This window comes from Lagopus leucura, unplaced genomic scaffold, assembly GCF_019238085.1.
Source record: "Lagopus leucura isolate 7727_CA_CO unplaced genomic scaffold, USGS_WTPT01 Super-Scaffold_100036, whole genome shotgun sequence".
In the NCBI taxonomy this organism is placed as follows: domain Eukaryota; kingdom Metazoa; phylum Chordata; class Aves; order Galliformes; family Phasianidae; genus Lagopus; species Lagopus leucura.
In genome coordinates, this window is record NW_024962285.1 from 4,851,886 (window position 1) to 4,875,171 (window position 23,286).

Sequence of the window (23,286 nt, forward strand, 5' to 3'; positions counted from 1 at the left end):
ATGACATCCAATGTAAACCTTCCCTCCTTGAACTTAAAACAGTTTCCCCTTGACCTATCGCTGTCTACCCTTGTAAAAAGTTGATTCCCCTCCTGTTTATCATCCTGTTTTAATTACTGAAAGGCTGCACTGAGGTCACCCTGCAGCCTTCTTTTCTTCAGGCTGAACAAGCCCAGCTCCCTCAGCCTGTCTTTGTAGGGAGGTGCTTCAGTCCCCTGCTCATCTCTGTGGCTCCTCTGGACCCTCTCCAACAGCTCCCTGTCTTTCTTGTACTGGGGGCTCCGGACCTGGACGCAGTGCTGCAGATGGGGCCTCACAAGAGCAGAGTAGAGGGGGGCGATCACCTCCCCGTCCCTGCTGGCCACCCCTCTGCTGATGGAGCCCAGGATACCATCTGCCTTCTGAGCTGTAAGAGCACACTGCTGGCTCATGTTCAGTTCTTCATCCACCAGGACCTGCAGTTCTTGCCACTTTATATGTCACTGTGCTGACCCTGTACCACAGTACCCTTGGTTCCCTGAGTTTGCTTGCTGCTGATCTTCAGGATAAGCCAAGGAAGGGCTCTTAAGGTGTGTGGGAACAGGCAGTCTGGATCCCATGTCTGTGTGCTATGGAGAAGTGCTAACTCCTGGTACCTCACATCTGTTCTGGCTGCTGTTTAAAACAGACAGAGATGGGGAAAAAATGTCCTTTAAGAGAGTCAGATGCCCCTTGCAAGAACATCTCAGGCTGGTGATTTTTTTAATTTTTTTATTTTTTGCTTGCCCATGTATTACCTTGGAATAATGGCGAAATTTAAAGAGAATAAAATCCGGACTGTTGAGGACTAGTGCTCCGCTATAGAACAACTCTGGGAAGGAGAAGTAGCTCTTTGGAGATGACAGCTATTCTTACCCCAATTCTCACTTCAAGAACCAAGAGGTTGCCCCCTGCACAAAGCCCTTTGAGACCTGAGATGCAGCAATTAACTGTGGCTTGCAGTCTGTGGGGAGCCTATCAGCTTCCAGCAAAGTATGAAGGCAGTGCTTCAGAAATGCTGGGTAGAACACCATCCTTGAGGATCCTCAGAGGTCCTGCAAGGAAACTTGGAGCTGTGAATTGCCCTTTGCTACTGGAAGCTGAGCCTTCAGCATGTAAGGCTCTCCAGCTTCCTCCTTCTTCCTTCTCTTTTTTCTCTTCGTTCAATATGGATGCATTCAGGTATGGTTTTTTTTTCCCCTTGAACAGCCAGGTGGAGCTGAACTCTCTGTATCCAGCTGCTGGCTGTGGCTTCCCATCATGCTCCCAGCATTCACACAGAAGTGCAGCGTAGGCAGGGGGATACGATGTTCAGTGTCTCTGACTGCAGCACCAGCTGCAGACAGGTGCTTGGGCCACTTCAGAAACTGGGATGTACTTGAAGGAGAATGTGGCACGCTTTTGTCCTGGGGTCTTTTATGCATAAGGGACTGGGCAGCATTCTCTTAAACAGTAGTGGAAAATTTCAGGCTTAGCAGCACTGCTGTTAGGTAACATCAGCAGGGAATGTTTTGCTGTTTCCAACCAGCACTTCAGCATTCTGCACAGCTGAAGTAAAGCACTCCTGTGCTTGCAGCAGTTATGTCCCTGTCTTAATAACAAGGATGATCAGGCTTCAGCTATGCTGAACTGTTTCCTAAAATATGCTCAGGTTGCACAATGGGACTGTAGTGTGGCTGTGAGCAGAAGTGAATAGGCAGGTCACCTCAAAGCTTGGCAAGAGGACATTTTGTTCAGATGCAGAATCTTGCTCAGACAACAGTTGGTCTCTTCTAGGAAACTCCTCAATTCTTTTGTAAGTTTTGTACAGAAGTGGGAAATTTTAGAGAGCTCTTCCATCTTGTTATCTTGCCAAATTTCTTTGCAATTTTACATCTGGGTAATTTTACTGAGTAATTTCTTCTCTTTGATCATCGTGTGTTTTGCTGATAGGTTTCTTTTTTTTTTCTTCTTTTTTTCCCAGTTTTGGATGAGAAATGAAGTCTGTTATTTCATACCTTTTGCACAGTTTTCCTTTCAAGGTTTCATGCCATCAGCAGACAGCTAGTAGATACTGCTGTTACAGAAAAGAGTACAGACAGCAGCCAGGCTAAAAGCAGACTGACCATGAGCTGAAGGAGACCTGTGCTGTACTGGCCTTTTGTAAGATTTTTAATATCACATGTAAGCATAATATCTGCTTGTGTGGTATTTTTCTCTTTGGAAAATAATAGATGGAGGAAAGAGGAATCTACAGATAGATTCCCTCTACCTCTGCCTGTGTATTTATTTAATGTAATGCCTGCTTGCCTTGACACTGGATGGAAGGGTTTATGTTGGAATTTGAAGAATGGGAACAAAACTTCTTTTCTTGATCTCCAGCAAATGTGGATCCTACAGGCTTTGAAAAGACTCAGATACAATTTCCACCCATTGGTTTGGAAATCACTGCTGTCTCAAGTTCAAGAGTGACCTGGCCTGACTAAATGGCTGGCCCTGCTTTGAGACACTCTTGAATCTCTCAGCTTCCCACACCATCAGACACTTCTAAGGGTTCCTTCCAACCTGAATTACCCAAAGACCCTGATGTCCAGCCTTTTGCTGTTCGTTCCAGATTTTGTGATGTGACTTATGCGTCACTGCAGTGGAAAACATGAAAATCAAACTTAGAATGAGTTGAAAAGCTGGTGGAGGTAAAAGGCCCTGCTCTGTCTATGCAGATGGCATGAGCCTAAGCAGCTCTTCTAGAGCAGCTGGTGGATTTTGAGAAGACCACCATAGTTTCTGGTTCCCATTTGATGAGCAAGAGGTTGAATGAAACAACCTACAAAAGACACTGCAGGATGAAATTAAGGAATTGTGGAGCTGGTCTACTTCTAGAAATAAAGCTAGTTTCAAAACTCCTCTCTGTAGTGGCTCCTTAATCACAGAAGCACAGAATCACAGAATCACCAGTGTTGGAAAAGACTTTCAAGATCATCCAGTCCAACCATCCACCTATCACCAACAGTACTCACTAAGCCAAGTTAAGAATTCCATGGCAGTAGAATTTGCTGAACTGAAGAAAATAATTAACCTGAACTGAGGAAAACTCTTACCTGAAGAGAGTAGCATGACATGTAGGGGAATGGTTTCAGTCCCGCTCCTCTCCTTGAAAATAAAATTGACTAACGTGAACCACAGAGAAGCAGGAGTTCAAACAAACCACGTACAGAGAAAAATCCAAATGACAGGTATTATTTCACACAGGCTAGAAGCCCAGGTGGGATTTTTTTTTTGTAGCTGTGAAGTGGGAATGACATGACTTGCCTCTTTAAAGGTGGTTTAAGGGGGTGGTTAAAGGGGAAAGGTTTATCCTGCGGACATTCATGGATTTCTTTGGGATCTCAGAGGTGGAAGCAGCTTTTGGATATCAGGGTTAAGGAACACTGAATTGGGTGGTATTTCCATATCATGTTGGAAGCGGGATGATGTCTTTCCAAAACGGATAGTGCTGAAGGGAGCCATGCTGAGAAACTGAACAATGCTTTTAATTGAGAGTATTTGAACAATTGTAAGGTTTGTCTACGTAGGTAAAATGCATGATTAAATAAGGGCAAAACTAAGGTAGGCAATAAATTGTTATCAAATTAAGTAGCTGAGGAGTGATTTTCAGGTCGGTAACTTGTGAGGCTTTATGCTGATGGACAGTTTCTCTTGAAGCCAGAGATCTCACATCCATGTTTTCATTCAGGCAAACAGTTGCTCTCTGGCTCTTGTCATTGTAAAGAAGACTTAGAGAATATGGCCCCCAAATATACTTCTGACATGAAAACACGGGGCAGCACTGAGCATAGTAGAGATCATAGACTCATAGAATGGCCTGGGTTGAAAAGGACCACAATGATCATCTAGTTTCAACCTCCCTGCTATGTGCAGAGTGGCCAACCACCAGATCAGGCTGCCCAGTTTGACCCCATTTGGGTTGTATAAATAGTGTGGTTTCCTTCTGGTTATCTGAAACTGTTTTCTTGTTGGGATGTTTTAATGCTCATGACGTACCTGGGTGTCTTCAGCCTTGGTGATGTCATTGCAGCCAAGTGGTGATTACCCAGCTGAACCAGTCTTCCTAACAGAAAAGAAAAATAATGACAGAAACTAGAATATTTCATGAAAACCTCTCTTTTCTCCATGCTGGCAGTCTTTCGCTGGAGTCATTCACAAGAGTGAGGACATGCCAGGCCTCGAGCATTGCTAGGCTGTGGGCGTCATTCTACTTGCTGAGCTGCAGAATCTATTTATCTTCATCCAGCAGCCTATAAGTGCTTCAGACCAGCAGAGGTACATCTGGAAAGCATATATAAAAAAAAGAAGAAAATCTTTTAGAAAACAAAGAGCATATGTGAATGTCCAGCTTTCAGAGTGTGATGAGTCAGGATTTTGTGGGTTAAAATGATTTTGCTCTACTTTACTTTTACAACAAGCCACAAAATACTGCAAAGTTTGTGACTTTCCCTGGGGGTTGGAGATTCATGATCCTTGAGGCCCCTTCCAACCCTGGCCATTCTGTGATTCTGGGTGGAAATTAAGTGTACCTGGAGCTACAGTGTTTTTGGCTGTTGTTTTGTAATCAGTTTACAGCACACAGATGAAACACAGAAAAATTCTGAGCTGCTGTCAGAATCCCAAGAGATGTCATACAAACAGAAATCTGGGGCAGAGAAGTCACACAGCAAAAAGACATGAATTTCATACTGGGCCCTGTGGTATTTTCTGCATTATTAGATTGTCTGCTCTTAATATGGTCTGCTATGACCCTCCTTTTTGTAAAAGATTGTTCAGACAGGAGGAGGTGGCAGGAAGGGGGTCAGCTGTATCTTGTGGCCTCTTTTGGGTATTTAGTGATTGCCTTCACAACACTGAGTCTCTTCATCTGTTTAATACAGACAGCTTTACAAAAGGAGTACTGGGAGGCAATCTCAGACAACATTTATGAAAAACCTTGAGGTAGGTCCTCTGAAAGTGTAAAAAAAATTACAGATGTTGTTCTTACAATGTGCACAAGACATCTCAAATGTCTGGAGCAGTCAATTGGATGGATTAAAAATACCTGGTAAGATAGATGTAAACCTCATGCACATTCACAGTGCGCCGTCCATCATATTTCTGCTTCACATTACACAGCAGGGATATCCTGAGGTGAATATGTACAGCAGGTTGCATCTTCTTCTGTACTGAGATGCCTCAGTGGAAGCAAGAGAGCCACTGTAACAATGTACATCCTCCCTTGAATGGCTGAAATTGTCACTTTTGTTGATGGAAGTTCCTTCCAGAATCATAAAAAGCAATGTGTTTCAGTAATATCTTGCGACAACAAGTGTCATGAAATGATTGTGAGCTTGGTTTTAAACTGCTGAACACCTCTTCTATAAGACAGGCTGAGAGAGCTGGGGCTGTGCAGCCTGGAGAAGAGAAGGCTGCGAGGTGACACCAGTATCTAAAGGAGAGCTACAGGAAAGAAGGGGACAGAGTCTTCAGCAGGGTCTGTGGTGACAGAAAAAGGGGAAATGGCTGCAAGCTTAAAGAGGGCAGATTTAAGTTGGATATAAAGAAAAAATCTTCTACAGTGAGGGTGGTGAGGCACTGGAAGAGGTTGCCCAGAGATGTGGTTGATGCCCTGTCCCTGGAGACTTTCAAAGCAAGGCTGGATCAGGCCTGGGCAACACAATGGAGCTGTGGTGTCCCTGTGCATTGCTGGGGAGTTGGACTGGATGGCCTTCAGGGGGCCCTTCCAACTCTAAGGATTCTGTGATTCTGTGATTCTCTTCCATCAGCATAGAATGTGTCATGTGCTATTTTAATTGGATGCTCCTTTTCAGCTTCTATTCCACTCTATGTGTAGAATGATAGAAGCTGATGACAAAGAGTGATGTGGTCATTTGCTTGTGCAGTGGTAGGGATGATTCATGAGATGTAGGGAAGGGAGAAGTTATAAGAAGGGCTTTGCATGAACTCATGGCAACATCTGGAAAGGAGAGAACAAGGAAATCCCTCTGAGAGAGGAGAAAGACAGCAGAGATGCTGCTTTGTGAGAAAGGAGGCCCACATTGTTGGGTGTGGGGCATGAGTCAGAAGGATGAGCCTACGATGCTGTTGCTAAGAAATGGCTAGTGAGAAGCTCCTGAAAATACGTTAGGAAATCTCTGTACTCTTCAGAAAGTAAAGCTTTATTTTAGTTGGTTTCAGTTGTTGCAGAGCAATGCTTACACAGAGTCAAGGACATTTCAGCTTCCCATACTGCCTTACCAGCGAAGCCTGGGGGGCAGAAAGAGCTGAGAAGGAGCAGAGCGGGGACAAGTGGCTCCACCTGTCCAAAGGAGTCCACACCACACGGCATCGTGCAGGACTATAAAAGTGGCAGTAGTGGTGTCTGCTGTGCGTGTGCTTCCAGGGGACTGGTTGGACATCAGTGGGTCAGCATTGTGCATCTCTCGTTTTGTATATTCTGTTATTATTAATTTCCCTTCCTTTTCTGTCCTGTTATACTGCCCTTATTTCAACCCACGAGCTTTATCTGTCTTCTGATTCTCACCATGGTTGTGTGTTGCTGAGCTGCCTGCTGGGTTTAACAGGTGGCTCTGGTAATCAGATGGTGGGAAAGAGCCTGTGCAGGTATTGTGAAAAGACCTTTGGTGATGCTGGTGCCAGGCCAGCGCTAACAAAGGCGAGTGTGAAACGGAGTAAGCAGTTGTTCCTGTATGAACTGAGCAGTGTTTGTACTGAGAGGAAAGAGCCTTAGAGAAATGGGCAACTGAAGGTATGTGTACAGAGATGCAAATCACATCAAAAGCAGAGATCAGCTGTCACCACTGCTGTCCTCTCACTGTTACTTCAAACACTTGTCATTTGCCTGGTGAATCTAAAAACTGGAAAGCCACTGTAGATCACTGAAACGTATGTCTGTGTGTTTTTAGACAGCCTTTCTCGTCATTTTTGCTTGGAGACTCCTGCTTACAAACCAGTAGGAAGGGCTCTGCTGGCCTACCCGCCTCAGCCAGATGGATGGTGCTTTTATTGACCTGTGAAGGGCTTGGTTAAAAAACATCTCATGTTCTCAGGCCTTTGTTTTCTGCCCCAAAACCTTTCAAAGGAAGTTTAAGGATGCTGAGTGTGAGACACAGGCACGCAGAGTTTGCTTTGCGAGGCAGTGGTGTTGCTGCTGGCATCACGCTGGGAGGCAGGGATGCCTCTCTGCAGGTCATAGAGGGGCCAGGTCTGACTGCATAGCTCTCCTAGCCCTTCATGGGCCGTAGGAAGCTCTGAAGTAGGGATACCATTCCCTCCTGAGGAAGACAAGCACTGGAACTGTGGGCACCCTGTGTCTCTGGGCTGTGCAGCAGATGCCAAGGCCTGGCAAGCACTGGACCCTGGCGGCATCCTCATGGCTCAGCCAGCTCTGCCCCAGCCTGCCTCCCCTGGGCAGTCCCTGCTTCACCCCTCGGCGTCCAGCCAGGAGGATGGCCACGCACTGGAGCTGGTGTCCGGCTGGTTCCTGTGCTCGTCACTGCTTGAGGCGTATGGTGATTTTTGGCCAGCCCTGCAGAACCAGATGATCTCTGTTGGTCCCTTCCAGCTGAACTACTCTGAAATAGCATATTCTGAAATAGTGCTCATTTTTGTCAGAAGTAACTGCTTCTTGCTCTCACCAATTTTGCTCTAGGCAGTCTCAAAGGCTGGGACAGCTCACAGCACACATCCAAAATAAAGTCGGCCAGCCCTGCGTACTCACATCCAGGCACAATGCAAGCTAGTCAGATCTGGGTTCTGTTTAATTTGCCAGCTCTGCTTAACAAAATAACAAAAATAGCAACCGACACAGCAGAAGCAGGAAGGATTCCAGCCACAAGTGCCGGCTGCTCTCTGTGCTGCTGTTTCACAGGGTTTTGTTGCTCACTGTGGGCAGCCCCCGAGGAGGGCGCGCGTGTGATTTACCGGTCTGGGAATGCCACGTCTTTAACACTGCAGTGCCCATTTCCTGCTGAAATAATTTCTGCAAAGAGAGGCTCCTATTACAGCAAAAGGAGCATGGGCGTCATGATTTATTATTATTTATAGTCCTGGGGCCTTGTTTATGCACGATGGGTTAGGTGCTCAGGATAGGAATGCCATTATGCAAATGACATTGAATGTCCTTACCGAGCCTAAATAATTTTTGTATTGGACGATTAAACCTCATCTGTTATTGATATGGGCTGCAGTCGGGCTATTAAAGAGTCCCAACAGTACTTACTCCCAGTAATGGGAAAATTGAGAGGAAGAGGCTAAACAATTGCCTCAACTGCGCCGTGATTGTCTGCTAGGAGCGGAACATAACGAAGCCCCCGAATGGAAATCGTGTTTACTACTTAGGGATAAATAAAAGGAGGGAGCGCGCAATAAATTATGCCTTGTGATTTGAATCAGCGTGGCGGAGAATTTCCCGACTTCCAATTTATTCGAGTTTTTTCGAGGGGGTGAAGGCGAAGCTGGGAGCCATCGCTGCGCTGTGCTCGGGGGAGGGCCGGCAGGGCAGCTCTGTAGGAACGCGGGAGCCGCGCGTCCTTGCGCCTTCCCTCTGACACAGCTGTGCGTTCACGTTTTGATCAGTGTTGATAGCTTATGAATTCCAAAATTGACAAAATTTACAGAAAAAATGAGGATAATCCATCTTCCTTAGCGGACTGTCAGGAGCTGGCTATACTTCATAATCTTCAATTACAGATGCTATTTTCAGACATTTACATGCAGATATTAGAAGAAAATGAAAATGAGAAACAAAGAGCAAATGGAAATGTGGCTATTTATATGTATAAAGGAAAAAAAAAACAAAACAGGTAAATTCTAGGCATTTAGATTGGATTTGGGAATCCCTTTGGAAAATCAGAGGATGGCTGCATCTGTTCACGGATTTGACCGTGGAAAAGTAACACGTAGTGCAGAGTTTCCCACATGCAGATAATCTGAAGATTTAGGTCAAAAGGCAGTCAATTATTCCGACGTATGAGGAGAGACGTGTCCGTGGCGGGGTGAGCTCATTTCCCCTATTTTTAGAAGAACCTCTGGGGATTCACACAATCCTAATTGGATTTGGGTTAAAAGAAGCATGGCTGTTAATTTTTTACAAAAACATGTATGTTTTGTGAAAGAGAGTTTTAGAAATATTCTGTTTGCACAAAGGAAACAAGGCTGCATTGCCGAAATAAAATTTTCATGCCGTTTAAGGGAGTAGAAGCCAAACACTGCCAAAGCCAAAGAGAAATTGGAGCTCAGCTGCAATTAGCCACGTAGATGGGTGTTACTGCAAAGCAAAATCAGCTCTTGTGGTGGTGGTGGGTAAGGCAAGAGATGTCTGCATTACAGCATGGAGGGGTGGCTGGTCGGGTGGCAGTGATGAGACTGACGTATGGCAGCTGAGATACCCTTCCAGCTCAGGTCTGAGGTGGTTGAGAAGGACTTCAGAATTAATTTTCCATTCCCATAGCATTTGAGGGGGGATAGCTCTTGTGGCCATGCAGCTACACGTGGCACCAAGCTCCTGGAAGCCTGGGGAGATTAATTACAGTTGCTTTGGATTGAGCTCCCTGAGCCATATCTAATGTTACAAATCTTTTCTCTTTGTGAGGCTGAGGTTCGGGTTTCTCTGCAGAGCCTTAGAGGTGTTGGCCAGTTCTGCCTTTCTGTATTAATTTTGGATGTGTTGAGAATGGACAACTTGCATATGTTAAGTGTGAGCCTGCTGCTGCCCTTGGGGCTTAGCAGAGCTTTGGTGGCCACAGCTGGGGCCAAGCAGTCCAACAGAAAGCACTATACCTTAACTCCAGATCTCAGATCAGGAAGAGCACTGTGTCAGCCGTGAAGGCCCTCAAGACATTTCCATCTCACTGCCAGCTGGTTTGCTCAGGGAGAGTAGGGCCGTGCACACGGGCAGTGCAGAAGGAAAGCCAAATCCTGCAGCCCTGAGCTGGAGCTGCACCAGGTCCAAGCCACTGGCTGTTCAGGCTGAGGTTCTGTTTGCTGCTGCATGCCAAGCAACCCCACTGGTCTGTCTGCAGGTGGTCACATGAGTAGCAGCAAGGCACAAGGCATGCTGCTTTATGCCCGCTTGTGTTTTTGCAGGTGTGATTTGGAAATCTGAGCGGAAGAAGAAAGCACTGCTGCTGTGCTAACCCACTGCTGCTGTGCTGGCACAGCAGAGCTGCTCCCTCTGTGGGTTTCCCATGTGTGCCCTGCAGTGGGCTGTGCCCCACCACTATATGCCCATCTTTGCTAATTTAGAATAAGCTTCTGGGTATACCTCAAAGAGAAAACTGCCATTTATTTAGGATATGCTGACCTGGTAAATGACACTCAGGCATCTTGCTATAAGAAGTGCAGCGTGAAGTCAGTGATGGAGTATCTCACCACTTAACTGTAGTGCCACAGGAGGTGCAAGAGCGTGCCTTCTGACACTGCTCATATTATTTGAGAACAGTACCAAGTGCTCCTGCATCTCTTTGCCCACTGTGCACACATCACCTCCACCACCCCACAGGCATCTTCTATGCCACAGCATATCTCCTGCAGTAAAGTCAGATGTGAGGGCTGTGGTGAGTGCTCCCATGAGATGCTGGGGTTTGAGAGACTCTGTCACCTTGTGTCCGAGGCAATCTCTCTTGTTATGCAGCTGAGAAACCAAGGGCAGTGGAGGTGGTATGGGTGCAGGGGGAGTTTCCTGCATTTTCTGCTAAAAGCTAATAAAAGTTGGTAATTTCTTCCTCATGTATTTGCACCCTCGAGGGCTGCTGACAAGATGTGGTATGTGGAGTGTGGAGGGTTCTCTTTGCACTGTGGGCACTTGCACTGTGTGAGGCACAGTTCCTGTGCAGGGACACCGAGCTCACACTCCAGCTATTTTTCCAGGCCACTGCCACTTTTGGAAAGTAGCCACTGGCACAGCTATTCCTAAATATGTTGGCCTATGTCAGTTTCCCCTTCCATAAAACAAATGGGACAATACTTGGAGGGAGATTTCAAATGACACCTCCCAGGAATCTGGGTGTCACAGAGTCTTTCCAGCACCACTTGAGCAGAGGCACCAGCACATGGCACATCCTGGTGCCGGTGCAGAGGTGACCGTGGAGGAAATATTTGGAAATAAAGCCTTTGAAACAAAGATGGATGTGAAACTTCTAGCACCCATCTGCACTCCGCAAGGACAACTGGCAGGGAAGGGAGGTGCAGTGTGGGCACTCCTGCGTGTGGCAGTGCACTGCTGTGCATGCTGAGCTCCCCTCTCTCCTCTGCCCCAGCCCCTCTGCTGGCTCCCTGTCCTCCCGAGCTGAGAGCACTGGTCAGAATGTGCACATGAGTCTTGCCTGTCCATTTGGTTTGTCCTCGGTCTCTTCTTTTATATTTCCTCGTTTCACATGTCTGTGTTTTCTCTCCTCCATGCTATGGCAGTGGTGCTCCATGCTGATGAGACAGTACGTGGTACAACCGCAGGCAGTCATTTTTCAGGTAATTTCCAGGATACTGAACACCTGACTCTTGCTTTTTCACCAACCAAGCAGGCCAGGGTTCCTGCTTCACAGGGACAGGCCCGATGGTCATGCAAATGCTGACTCACAAGTAGAGGTGGCGGAGCCAATTCTGAGACCCCTGTGCTGCAGCACTGATCCCTTCAGCTGCTTGCTGCTCTGTGTGTGTACTCACATGCACCACGAGAGGGGATCTCTCTGTGAGATGCTGAGCACAGGGCTCAGTGTCTCAGCCTGTCAGCAGTCACCTTCTGCAGCAGGATGCTTCCTTCTCTTCCCAAAGCTGCCTGCACTGCTGCTGCATTGGCCTAGTGCTGGTCCCAGCCATGGCCCAGCTGCTTCGTGCAGGTGATGACAGGGGCAGTTCAGGGGCTGGCTTCTGCCCTGCACCACGTGGCGGCAAGGAGGTGGTGTTGGGTCCAGAGCAGCTGGGACTCAGCCCACGTCTGCTGCTGGTGAGTGCCTTGTGTGCAGTTACTGTGGTGGCCCTTCTATGGTTTGTTGCCCTCCTGTGGCTTGTCAGCCTGGCTGTGGAGTGGGCAGCAGCTACTGCCTCTGAGGAGGGATGCAGGTGTGCCATGAGAACAGGGGAAGTGCCTGAAAATTCCATTGTTTGCACTTCTACAGCAGCAGGTGCAGGCTGGACTCCATCTCTGGAGCTCATCAGGCTCCTTCTCCCTGTGCAAGGTGACATGAAGGAGCAGAGGTGTGCCATTGTCCCTTCTCCCAGCAGAGTGTGCTATACCCTTCTAGCTATTTGCTTCTGCTGCTGTAACAGGTGAAATCCCTCTGAGCTTGATAAAAGCAAGTTCACTTATGTGATGTTGTCAGATCATTGCAGTTAAAATTTGAGACCTACTCCTGTTACAGTTTCCTCCTAGATTAGTTACTAGCAGCTCAAAACTGACGGAAGCTGTGATGCTTTGACATTTGCAGCATACCTGAGGCTCTCATGGCAGGGATTTTGCAGGAAGAGACTTGTAATGCCTCAGCTGGGTGTGGGCGAGGAGCAGCAGCCCCTGCAGCACATTTTGGCTGTGAGGGAGTTAAACACGAGGTGTCTCTGCAAGACTGCAGCTGTGCTTTCATTCATCCGGTCTCTTTTCAGATCGGGGCTTCAGCATGCCAGATACACATATGCAGGGGGATGCTGGGACTGCAGTGACAGAACAGTGTGGAGCAGTGTGAAGGCTGGCAGCTCCATGCAGAGCAGAGGCTGAAGAGCAGGACAGAGACCATGCAGCCTGCTGCGGCCCTGTAGGAAGCAGGAGGGCTGCCATAGAGAAGGCCAGATGGGGCTTCTGTGATGATTGCTCTGGGTAGGATGCAGGACCAGAAGAAGCAGCTTTGTCTGGTTGCGCCTGCAGGAGAATGGCTGGAAGCATCTCTGCAGAGGAGTGCTCCACCAGAAACTGTGCTCCAAAGGGTCAAAGGTATCAGAAGCACCGCTGAAGCAGAGATGTGGGCAGTGTGTATCTCTGAGGAGCCAGTGTCAGAGGAAAGAGACTGGGTTCATGAAGGTGAGGGAAATGTGAGGGTGAGGAGAGGTTTGGATGACAAATAAGCTGTAAGGGCTGAGGAACAGAACAAAATCTAAATGCAACTGAGGAATGCAGAAGATGATGATAAGTCTTTGATGATTCGTTCCTGATGAGAAGTCTTTCGAAGAACCATAGAACTGTTTGAGTTGGAAGAGAACCTTAAAAGTCATCTAGTCCTACTCCACTGCAATGAACAGGGACACTGGGCTCAGAGCCTCATCCAGCCTGACCATGAGTGTCTCCAGGGATGGGGCTTCACCTACTCTCTGGGAAACCTGTTCCTGTGCCTCTCCATCCTGACTGTAAAAAACTTCTTCCTCATATCCAATCTAAATCTTCTCTCTTTTAGTTTGAAACTTTTTCCCCTTGACTTGTCACAGCAGATCCTGCTAGAGAGTCTGCCCTTTCTTTCTTAAAGGCCCCTTTTAGATACTGAAATGCCACTCTCAGGTCTGTCAGAGCCTCCTCTTCTCCATGCTTCACAGACCCAGCTCTCAGCCTGTCCTTGTAATGCAGGTATTCCATCCCTGAGATCATTTTTGTGTCCTTCCTCTGGACATGCTCCCACAGGTCCATGTTTCTTTGATTTTTTTGCAAAGTTCCTTGCAGCACTGATCCATGCACAGGGTGGAGAGAATGGGTGGCCAGCAGCTGTTCCTTCTGGCAAAAGGTATTTGGCATGGTCTTGCGGAAGAGGTTTGTACGGCAGATCTCTCAAGGTGATGTGGGCACTGGTGCCTCACACAGATTGCAGCCTCCAATGAAATGTGTTTCTGTCTGTATGAACCTGCTAATAATAAACTATAAAACTAAATTCACTTTGCCTTGAGTAATAGCTGAGTAACAGAGACACAAACAGGTACACACCTGACCCAGAGCACTCAGCTGTGGCCAATCTCAGATTGTGTGGTGGGCATCTCCGGCATAAAGAAACCTGCAAAGACAGAGTTACTCAAGAAATGTTTTGTTCACTTAGATAAAAAATATTAAAGTTAATATTTTGATATGATAGCTCAAAAGATCACTGCAGGCTTAAGTAATTACTCATTACTTCATCCGCAGTGATACTGTGCGAATCCACCTTGGAGGTTTTATTAATTTTGTCTGTTCTTCACTTGAAGTCCTAGTTCTCTGACTGTTGTGGACTTATCTCAAAAATAAAGGATTAAAACTAGTGAAAATAGCAATAGGGAAGGGAGGACATTGAAAAGAAATGTCCTTGTTTTGTGTGAATGATCCTGCAATAAGAAACCATGAGGAACACTAATGAGGATGAGCTTTCTGCCGTGTACATGAGAGTCTTTCTGGGTGTGTGGATTGGCCTCCCTGCTGTAGATGGCCATAGCTACACAGACACCAAGGGGATTAGAGGACAGGAGGCGCCTGTTTTCTGAGGACGTGTGCTCAGCTAGTGAAACTTTGGCTGTTGTGCTTAAGGAATTTCCATGAAATGAGAGCATCCTTACAATGGTCAGGTTATTCATTCTTAAATAACGTGGCTTTTGAAACAGTTGATTTCAAATCCATTCATTAATCAAACACTTCTATTTAAGTGCACTCTACTTCTTATGAAATAACAAGAAAATGAAGCATGCCTAAGAAAAGCAGGCAAACAGGACATTCTGGTTCCCACCTACTTGCTCCACTGAATTAAGGAGAGTTCAACTTAATAGATGTGAATGGTTTTCTCTGACAAGCAAAAAACTTACACTTGTACCTTACAGGGCCGGTGCACTTTGCTTTACAAAACTTCCTTTTTATGGAAAGCTTTGTGCCACAGTGATGAGTTTAGCTTTCATTTTATCAGGAAAGCCCCGTTTGGTGTTTTCCAAGAACATTGGTGATAAGCACACACCCATTTATTTTTCTGACTGCTTAACACTATGGTTTACACTGACCATGTATTTACTGCCTTTGAAAAACTGGGCAATCTGACTGAACAAGAGCTTTTAAGGGGTTTCTGCATTGCAATTAGTATTTGCCATGCAAGGAAAAACTGTTGAATAGTGCATTTATTGTGGCTAAAATGTCTTTTGATTCTTCTTCCAGGCAACTGAATACTCAGCCATGGCATCATTAGCTGGAGGACTGGATGACATGAAGGCCAACATAAGCAGCCCTACTTCTGCAGATTTAGGAGCAAGTGTTCCTGGACCACAGTCATACCCTATCGTAACAGGTAAGCAGTTCTGTGTACACCAATAAGTGTTGTGGAGCAGTATGTGCACACACTGGGGTAGGGCGATGCTCTTCCTGAAGGAGTGATGTCAGATGTGAAATTGTTCCTTCCAGTCTCCTTGTAACTGTGTGATTTTATAGCAGCTCTGGTGAAAGTCAGGCGCACAGCTTGTATACATCATTAGTGTTCTCTCTGAGCCAACTGATGAAGCATGCCCTTTGACCATAAAGGTATACGGCCCTTCACTCCAAACCTGCGTTCTGGATACCCCCATATCACAGAAAAACAGAATGCTTCCTCTGCTTTTGGGATTGGTTGTTTGTTTTCCTGTTGGCACCTGGCATTTTTGACTGCATGACATTTTTATGACACTTTGAGCTAGCTTGAGTTTTGAGTGCTTTTGACTTCTACAAAGATTTTGGACCACTTTGGGCCAAACAAAGGTTCTGGACCACTTGACAGGACTGTACCTGTGCACTAAGACTGAGTAATTAAATGGAAAGCGATGGTTTCTTCTGGGATTGTGTGCATTTCTTCAGCAGGTGAAGAGTAGGAGTTAAGGAACAGCTGGGATTTATAATGGTGACGTGGTTACAGGGGACTGACCACATCGTGGGGAACTGGGGAAGGAGATAGTCCGAGTGAAAGAAAACTGTCTAGAAAAGGAATTATAGGAATCAGAAAAAAAAAAAAAAAAAAAAATTAAGGATCTGTACTTCCTGTGTATGTTCCCCTGTGTGTTACTTTTTTTTGGTTTAAGTATTTCTCATGCTTGTCTTATTACTCCTGCTGCCCCATCTGTGTGTGAAACTATGCAGAAAAACATATAATGAGAGTGAACTGTCCCAGAATAACCCAGAATTCTTGCAGCCCCTTGTCCCCAACTGAAGAAACTCCCCGATAAGTTACTTTTAGGCCAGGTAAGCCTTCTGGAAGTGGCTACATCCTCATATAATGCTAGTATGGTATGTCTAAGTAAGGGGAAGATGATGGCGTGTCAAAGACAGTGTCAGCAAGGGCAGTTGTTTCAGGGTATGGGTGGATCTGAGAGACAGGATGTCTGAGGAGCAGAGAGGCAAGCAAACTATGCAGTCAGAGCAGCACAGAGGGTTATGAGTTTTAGTCAGCGTACACACGCACACACACACAGAGGCATTCATTTAAATCATCCTGTAACCAGGAAGCAGAACCTCCCTAAGCAAACGCACGCTTACTTATTGAGCACTGAGAGATGGGGAACTGCCAAAAGGAGAGAGAAGGACCATGCTGGCACAGGATGTGATAGGCAGCGCCAACAGGGAATCTGCTGCTTCAAAGAGAACTTTGCCTTTCACCCCCATCACAGCCACTCTCCTGCTTTGATTCTGCCCAGGGTCTGCAGGGTTTGTCCCGTTGCACGCCGTACCTGCACAGCCAACACATGATACAGAGCCCAGCTGGAACAGCTGCTTGCAAAGCAAGTCTTTGCACAAACAAGCTCAGCTCTCTCTTCAAAACAAGATACTTGTGGCTACAGCCACAGTATCAGTTCCCTTAAAACTGTCAGAATACTTTCTTCCATCCTTGGATCATTCTTCAGTCAAGGGCCTGTAGGTCCATGACACAGGAGTGACTGGGTCAATGCTATCAAAAGCAATTGAGTCTGAAATGCTAAGCCTTTGACTCATCAAATTCAAGGCTAATTGAATCCTGCTCTTAGAGTATGTTTAAAAATAATCTTCCATTCACGGAGCCATGGCCACTGAAGCTGCAGTGGAAAGCAATGTCAAGCTATAAGTAATTTAGTGTAATGGAGTGGGAGAAAAGGGGAATTTCTTTATTTAGACCCAAATTAGCAATATATTTTATAATCAAGCTTTTATTCTAACTCACATTTCTTTGGCATTTCAGAATGTGTTTTGCCAAAGAAAGAAACATAGGTAGAGTTCATACTGAACTAGCAAAAATTAGTTCTGGTTATAATCTTCTTTCAATGGCCTCTGTGGGACACATGTATGTGCACGCAGATATTTACACTTTGACAGATTCACAACCCCTTTGCTTTGATACAGAAGCAGCGACACTACGGAACATGGTTAGAGGGCAACACCAGTAGTAGTGGATGATTGGACTAGATGAGTTTAGAGGTCTTTTCCAACATTAATGATTCCATGATTCTATGGCTACGGTGACAGCAGCAGCTGTTCAGTTGCTGCAGCTGTTGGCAAAGCATTTGTGGTGGGTGCAGATACTGAGGGCCTCGAAAGAGCAGATCACAGCTCATACAAGTGTCAGTCTGAGGCCTCTGGAAGCGGGCAAGATGCATCCAGCAGTTCCCAAATAACTTCCTGCTGAACCTACAGGGCCACCAGCAGGATTTCCCTTGTTTTGTAAGCTCAACCAGCACGGCAGGGGCCTGGTAGGTGGTGAGGGTAGTCACTCCTTCATGGTATTTCAAAAGACAGGAATACTCCAGGTAATGCTTATTGTTTGCTTTTCTTCATTTAGAAAAACCTCTAGCTAGAGACTAATAATCTGACTTGCCAGAAAGCTGTGATGAAAGCTTTATGCATAACAATCATCTTAGGAAGCCTCAAACATAGAATAGGCATGAATGGTTACTTTTCACCAGCAGCAGGGATACGCTGAAGTCTTATTCTTAAACCACCTTTGCTACATAGGGTTTCTGAAATCATCTTGTTTGTATTTGACTCCTCGTGATTTGATTGGGGAAGATTGAGTGGTAACTCTCAAGGACTTGAGTAATTGCAGGTATCTTGACTCCATGTGTAAGGTAACAGCAATGGATTAAGTGCTTCTTACCGTCTTGCATGAGAACTCTAAGTTCTCATTCCAAGTGCTGCAAGGACTTTACAATTCATCCTGAGTAGGCTGGAGCAGATTTGCTGTGAAAAAGAGAAACAGATCATTAAGAAGTAGGTGAAAAGAGGGAAAAAATGTATACTGCCACTTTAGTGCAATGCAGTTGGCTTGGGTGCTTCTTTCTATTCACTCTTTTTAGTAAAAGAATATGGCATATACTGAAATGGCAAAATGGTATGTCTTGATTTAAAGCATAAAAAGAACCTGATGCGACCTGCTGGAGAGGAGCTCTGCAGAGAGGGACCTGGGTGTCCTGGTGGACGACAGGTTGCCATGAGCCAGCAGTGTGCCCTTGTGGCCAAGAGGGCCAATGGCATACTGGGGTGCATTAAAAAGAGCGTGGCCAGCAGGTCGAGGGAGGTGATCCTCCCCCTCTGCTGTGCCCTGCTGAGGCCTCATCTGGAGCACTGCGTCCAGTTCTGGGCTCCCCAGCACAAAACAGACAGGGATCTCTTGGAAAGAGTCCAGTGGAGGGCCACCAAGATGGTGAGGGGCCTGGAGCATCTCTGCTATGAGGAAAGGCTGAGTGAACTGGGTCTGTTCAGCCTTGAGAAAAGGAGACTGAGAGGGGACCTGATCCAGGTCTATAAATATCTGAGGTGTGGGGGGCAGAATGGCGAGGCCGGACTCTTTTCAGTGGTGAGTGGAGACAGGACAAGGGGAAATGGCCAGAAACTGGAGCATAGGAAGTTCTGCACCAATGTGCGAAGGAACTTCTGTACAGTGAGGTGACGGAGCACTGGAACAGGCTGCCCAGGGAGGTGGTGGAGTCTCCTGCTCTGGGATGTTCAAGACCTGCCTGGATGCCTACCTGTGCGACCTGCTGTAGGGAACTGCTTTGGCAGGGGGTTGGACTCGATGATCTCTGGAGGTCCCTTCCAACCCCTACAATTCTGTCATTCTGTGAAGCTCACAGGTATCCTGAAAATTTTTTTTTCTGTGTTTTTCAAGAGGCTGCCCTGGGCAGAAGCATGACATGATTTATCTGGTGTGTTGTTATGGGAATCTACCTCAGGTGCTGTTGATGCTGGTGCCTTCCAGAAGCAGGTCTGTCCTTAGGTCTCAGCCAGAAAGATGACCTCAAGTGAGCAGGTGCCTTGTACTGCCTCTCAGATCATGGAGCTTCCTTTTGTTGCTGCTAGGATGTTTCTGTGTTCCTTCAGCTCCTAACACCAGCTCTTTCAGAGGCCTTTTATGAGAAATCTTGTGTTTCAGACTGCATTCATGTGTAGTCTCTTCAGTTCTGTATAAGAAAGATCCATCCACAGTTAAAAGAACTGTCACTGCCTCCTTATCTTACTTACTCGGCGTGACTGACAACTTTCTTATGTTGCAATCTCTTTAGTGTTTGGTGAGCAGACTGACTGCATTACTCACGGCATAACTGACTATAAAAACGATGCTGCGAACCTTTCTATGTATTTCACCTCTGTTCTCCTTCTAACATCATATACACTTGAACAAAAGCTCTAAATGTGGAATTTACTTCTTCTCATTGAGTAAGTGGAGCAAGCTTTATGAATAGCTAGCCTACAAAAAACGTGCTGTTGGTCTTAAATGTGACAAGCTGAGATCTATAACAAGACACATTTTACCAGGTGTAAGTAAAAGCAGGTGTTTGTATCTCTACTTTGATACTGCTGTAAACTTTTCTAACACCAGCATTCATAAAATTTAGATTTACAGAAGAGCATGAAGACCCTTTTAAAACCTGTGCTATTGGATATATTTTCAGGAAAGATTTTCAGACTGTTATTTGCCAGTTTTCTTTTGTAACTCACACCATAGCAGTTCTTCTGGAGGGACCCAGAAGCCCCCGGCACGCTCTGAGCCCACTGACGTTGAGCATGTACCATACAGCTGAGTTCTGCTCTGCTCTGAGGCTTTTGTAACAATCTCAGGGTTTACACAGATTTCAGAGGCAGAAAGATCTAAGCAGTAAGCCAGCTTTTTGTCTGAAACAAACAAGGTGTGTGAATTACAGTGCACTTGTTGGCACAGTTCTCATCATAGTTCTGGACATACCTCTATTTTCTCCCACAGATTAATGGATGCTTTTAGTCATACCTCTTTTTATTATGTCAGGGCAGGGAATTCAGATGAGGAGACATATTTGTCAACCCCACTTTCACTCGTAACCAAAAGCTTCATACTGCTATGGGTCTTGTTTCTGTAGTAGATGCCACTGAAAACTAGAGGGAGATGAAGAATGCTATACAATAAACAATAATTGTTTTTAGTGCAAAGTCCAGCAAACATTCGCTTAAACAATCTAGTCTGCCTTCCAGGAATATTTTTGTTGTCTTCACTCTGATCAAAACTACGGTGTAGCTTTTCCAATCTGGGACTGATTATCTGTGGAGGTAGGAGAGAAATAAGATGGGCAACAACTGAAAAAGCATTAGCTTTGTGTCATCTCTACTTTAGTGATCAGGAGTTAACTCGGGGGAGAAATTCTGCCAGGAACAGGTGCCGGGCCTTGGGCCCTTGTCTTGCAGGCAAGTGCCTGAGACTCACGGGTTTCTGATGTGTTTTTTCCTGCAAATTGCTTTTTGTTGGAGGAGGAATGGCTAACAAAAATTCTGTGTTTTTTTTCTTGAGATTCAAAGTGTTGAGTTGCTTTTCTCCACCCTTCTTGAAGGCTTCCACATTTCCTGGCTGATGTGTACAAACTGAGAGTAGGAGATGGAAGGCCTTGTAGAGCTCCTTGTTTCAGCCCTGCAAGGCAATACATTTTTTTAGCTGTAAAAGTGAAGGGCACACAGAGGAAGATCATGGAGAGTGGCATAGCAATGGCTTCCACCAGCTTCCTCAGCATCTGCGGGTGCATCCTATCAGGACCCATGGATTTATGGATGTCCAGATTGCTTAAAAAGCCCAGTCCTCTTCAACCGAGGCAAATTCCTCCTTGATCCTGGCTTCCTCTGGGGCCTCAAGGTTGTGGGGCTCCTCAGGACAGCCTCCAGTAGTACAGAGACAAAGAAGGCATTCAGTATCTCCACCTTCTCTGTATCTTCTGTCACCAGGGCACCCACCTCATTCATCAGTGGGCCTACAATGTCTCTAGTGTTAGCTTTATCTGCAGTGTGTTTGAAGAAGCCTTTTCTGTTGTCCTCGACCCCTCTAGTAAGGTTTAATTCTAAGGAGGCCTTAGCTTTCCTAGTTGCCTCCCTGCATCCTCTCATGATGGCCTTATATTCCTCCCAAATGGCCAGCTCTTCCTTCTGTGATCTGCAGACTCTCCTCTTCCACTTGAGCTTGTCCAGCAGCTCCCTGCTTAACCATGCAGGTCTCCTGGCTCCCCGTCTTGACTTCCTACCTGTTGGATTGCTCTGATCTTGAGCTTGGAAGAAGCAGTCCTTGAAAGCTAACCAGCTGTACTGGGCCCCTTTACCTGCAGCTACCCTGTCCCACGGGGTTTCCCCTAGCAATTGCTAGGGATCAAAACTGGCCCTTCGGAAGTCCAGGGTTGTGACTCTGCTCGGAATTCTGTTCCTGCCACACAACATCCTGAACCGCATCACCTTGCTGTACCTTGCTGCAGCCAAGGCTGCCCTCAACCTTCACCACTTCAACCAGACCCTCCTTATTAGTGAGAATAAGATCCAGCAGGGCTCCTTTCCTAGTTGGCTCATCCACCATTTGCATCAGGAAGTTATCATCAGTGCACTGGAGGAACCTCCTGGACTGCGGCTGGCTGGCTGAGCAGGCCTTCCACCTAATAGCAGGGTAGTTAAAATCCCCCACAATAACCAGGGCCTGTAATTGCGAGGCTGCTATCAGCTGCCTGCAGAAAGCCTCATCAACTTCCTTGTCCTTACCTTGTGGCCTCTAACATACCCACAATAGCATCACCCATGCCAGCCTGCCCTTGCTTCTCACCCACAAACTCTCAATCCACTCCCATCTGCCCCTGGACAGCACTAAATACATTCTAGTTGCTCTCTCGTGTAAAAAGCAACTCCACCACCTCATCTTGCTGGCCTGCCTCTCCTGAGAAGGACACAGTCATCCATTAATGCAAATAAATCTGATAGCTGAGGTTCTAAGTGAACTATAATCATAGTCTTTCATGTTTTTCTCATTACCAGACTATGGTTTGGATGGCAAAGCAATACTGAGACTTGAGATGCAAAAGATCCTCTGTATGTAATGTAACATTCCTATTTCCTAGCAAACTGGTAGAGCAAAACACTGGGGATGCTTCTTGAAAGGATTGCTTAAGTGTTGGCATTCATGCCAACACTTCCTGCTAGAATATGCGTAAGGAAAAATGTGACTGTTTCATCCGCCAGCACTGTTGTGTTACGGACCACCAGCCAGACCTCTGATTAAAAAACAACTCAATTTCTTTCCATCATTTTTATGCCACATTAAATATTAAGTTAAAAGGAAAAAAAAAAAACCAACCAAAATCCCTTCCCTTACTGCTTGCCACTATGGTTCATAAGCGCTCTCTCCATTTGCAAGCCAATGACATGCGCCCAGCTCATTACTGCTGTAGTCAGCAGTTTCCATGCTGCCTGTGATTGTTACTAATTACCTGCAGATGCATTTTCCCTGCTCTCGTTGCTGATTTCAGCATGGTCAGTATCACTCAGAGAGGACAAAGTCGTTTTAAGCTGACACCTTTTCTTGACTTTCCAATACAGTGTAAAGGGCAGATTGACAAATCCACAGCCAGTCCTGACTGCAGCTGGCTGCAGCGTCAGTTTGCATTAGCAGCCTGGGAGTAACTGCCAGCCAGCCTCACCAAAGAGCCAGAGAAGTACATTTAATTGCAGTGGAATCTGACATGAACTCTGTATTATTCTGCTAAAGGAAGAGATGCAAAGTGAGTGGGCTCCATTTTTGTTGCTCCATCCAACGTTCAAGTGAGAAATATTGATCTCCTCCCATGTCAGGACAGCTCTCACAGCCTTCCTCCCTTGGCTTGTTGCCCTTCCATATCAGTACCGGGGTACTGCCAGGCGCCTGGCTTTCAGTCAGTGTATTTGTGCTGTTCAAACTGTACCTATGTGTGGGCTGCAAAGCATTTCACAAATCACACACCTGTGCAGGGGAAGATGGAAACTGCAGAACACAGATAAGTGATCCTTTGTTCTCCACATGCAAATCTGTAACTGTGCCACAGAAAGAGTGTTGTTTTAGGTGCTCCTACTTGGGAGAGATC

General features: G+C 46.2%; 1 protein-coding gene across 2 annotated transcripts in view; it reads left to right on the top strand.

The window, feature by feature from the left end:
* Positions 1-23,286, top strand: part of PAX5 (paired box 5) — a 106,455-nt gene that overhangs the window by 45,231 nt on the left and 37,938 nt on the right. For both annotated transcript variants that reach the window (XM_042882863.1, XM_042882864.1), the window contains exon 7: positions 15,122-15,251. In XM_042882863.1, the coding sequence (XP_042738797.1) occupies positions 15,122-15,251 (130 nt within the window). The remainder of the gene's footprint in view (positions 1-15,121; positions 15,252-23,286) is intronic.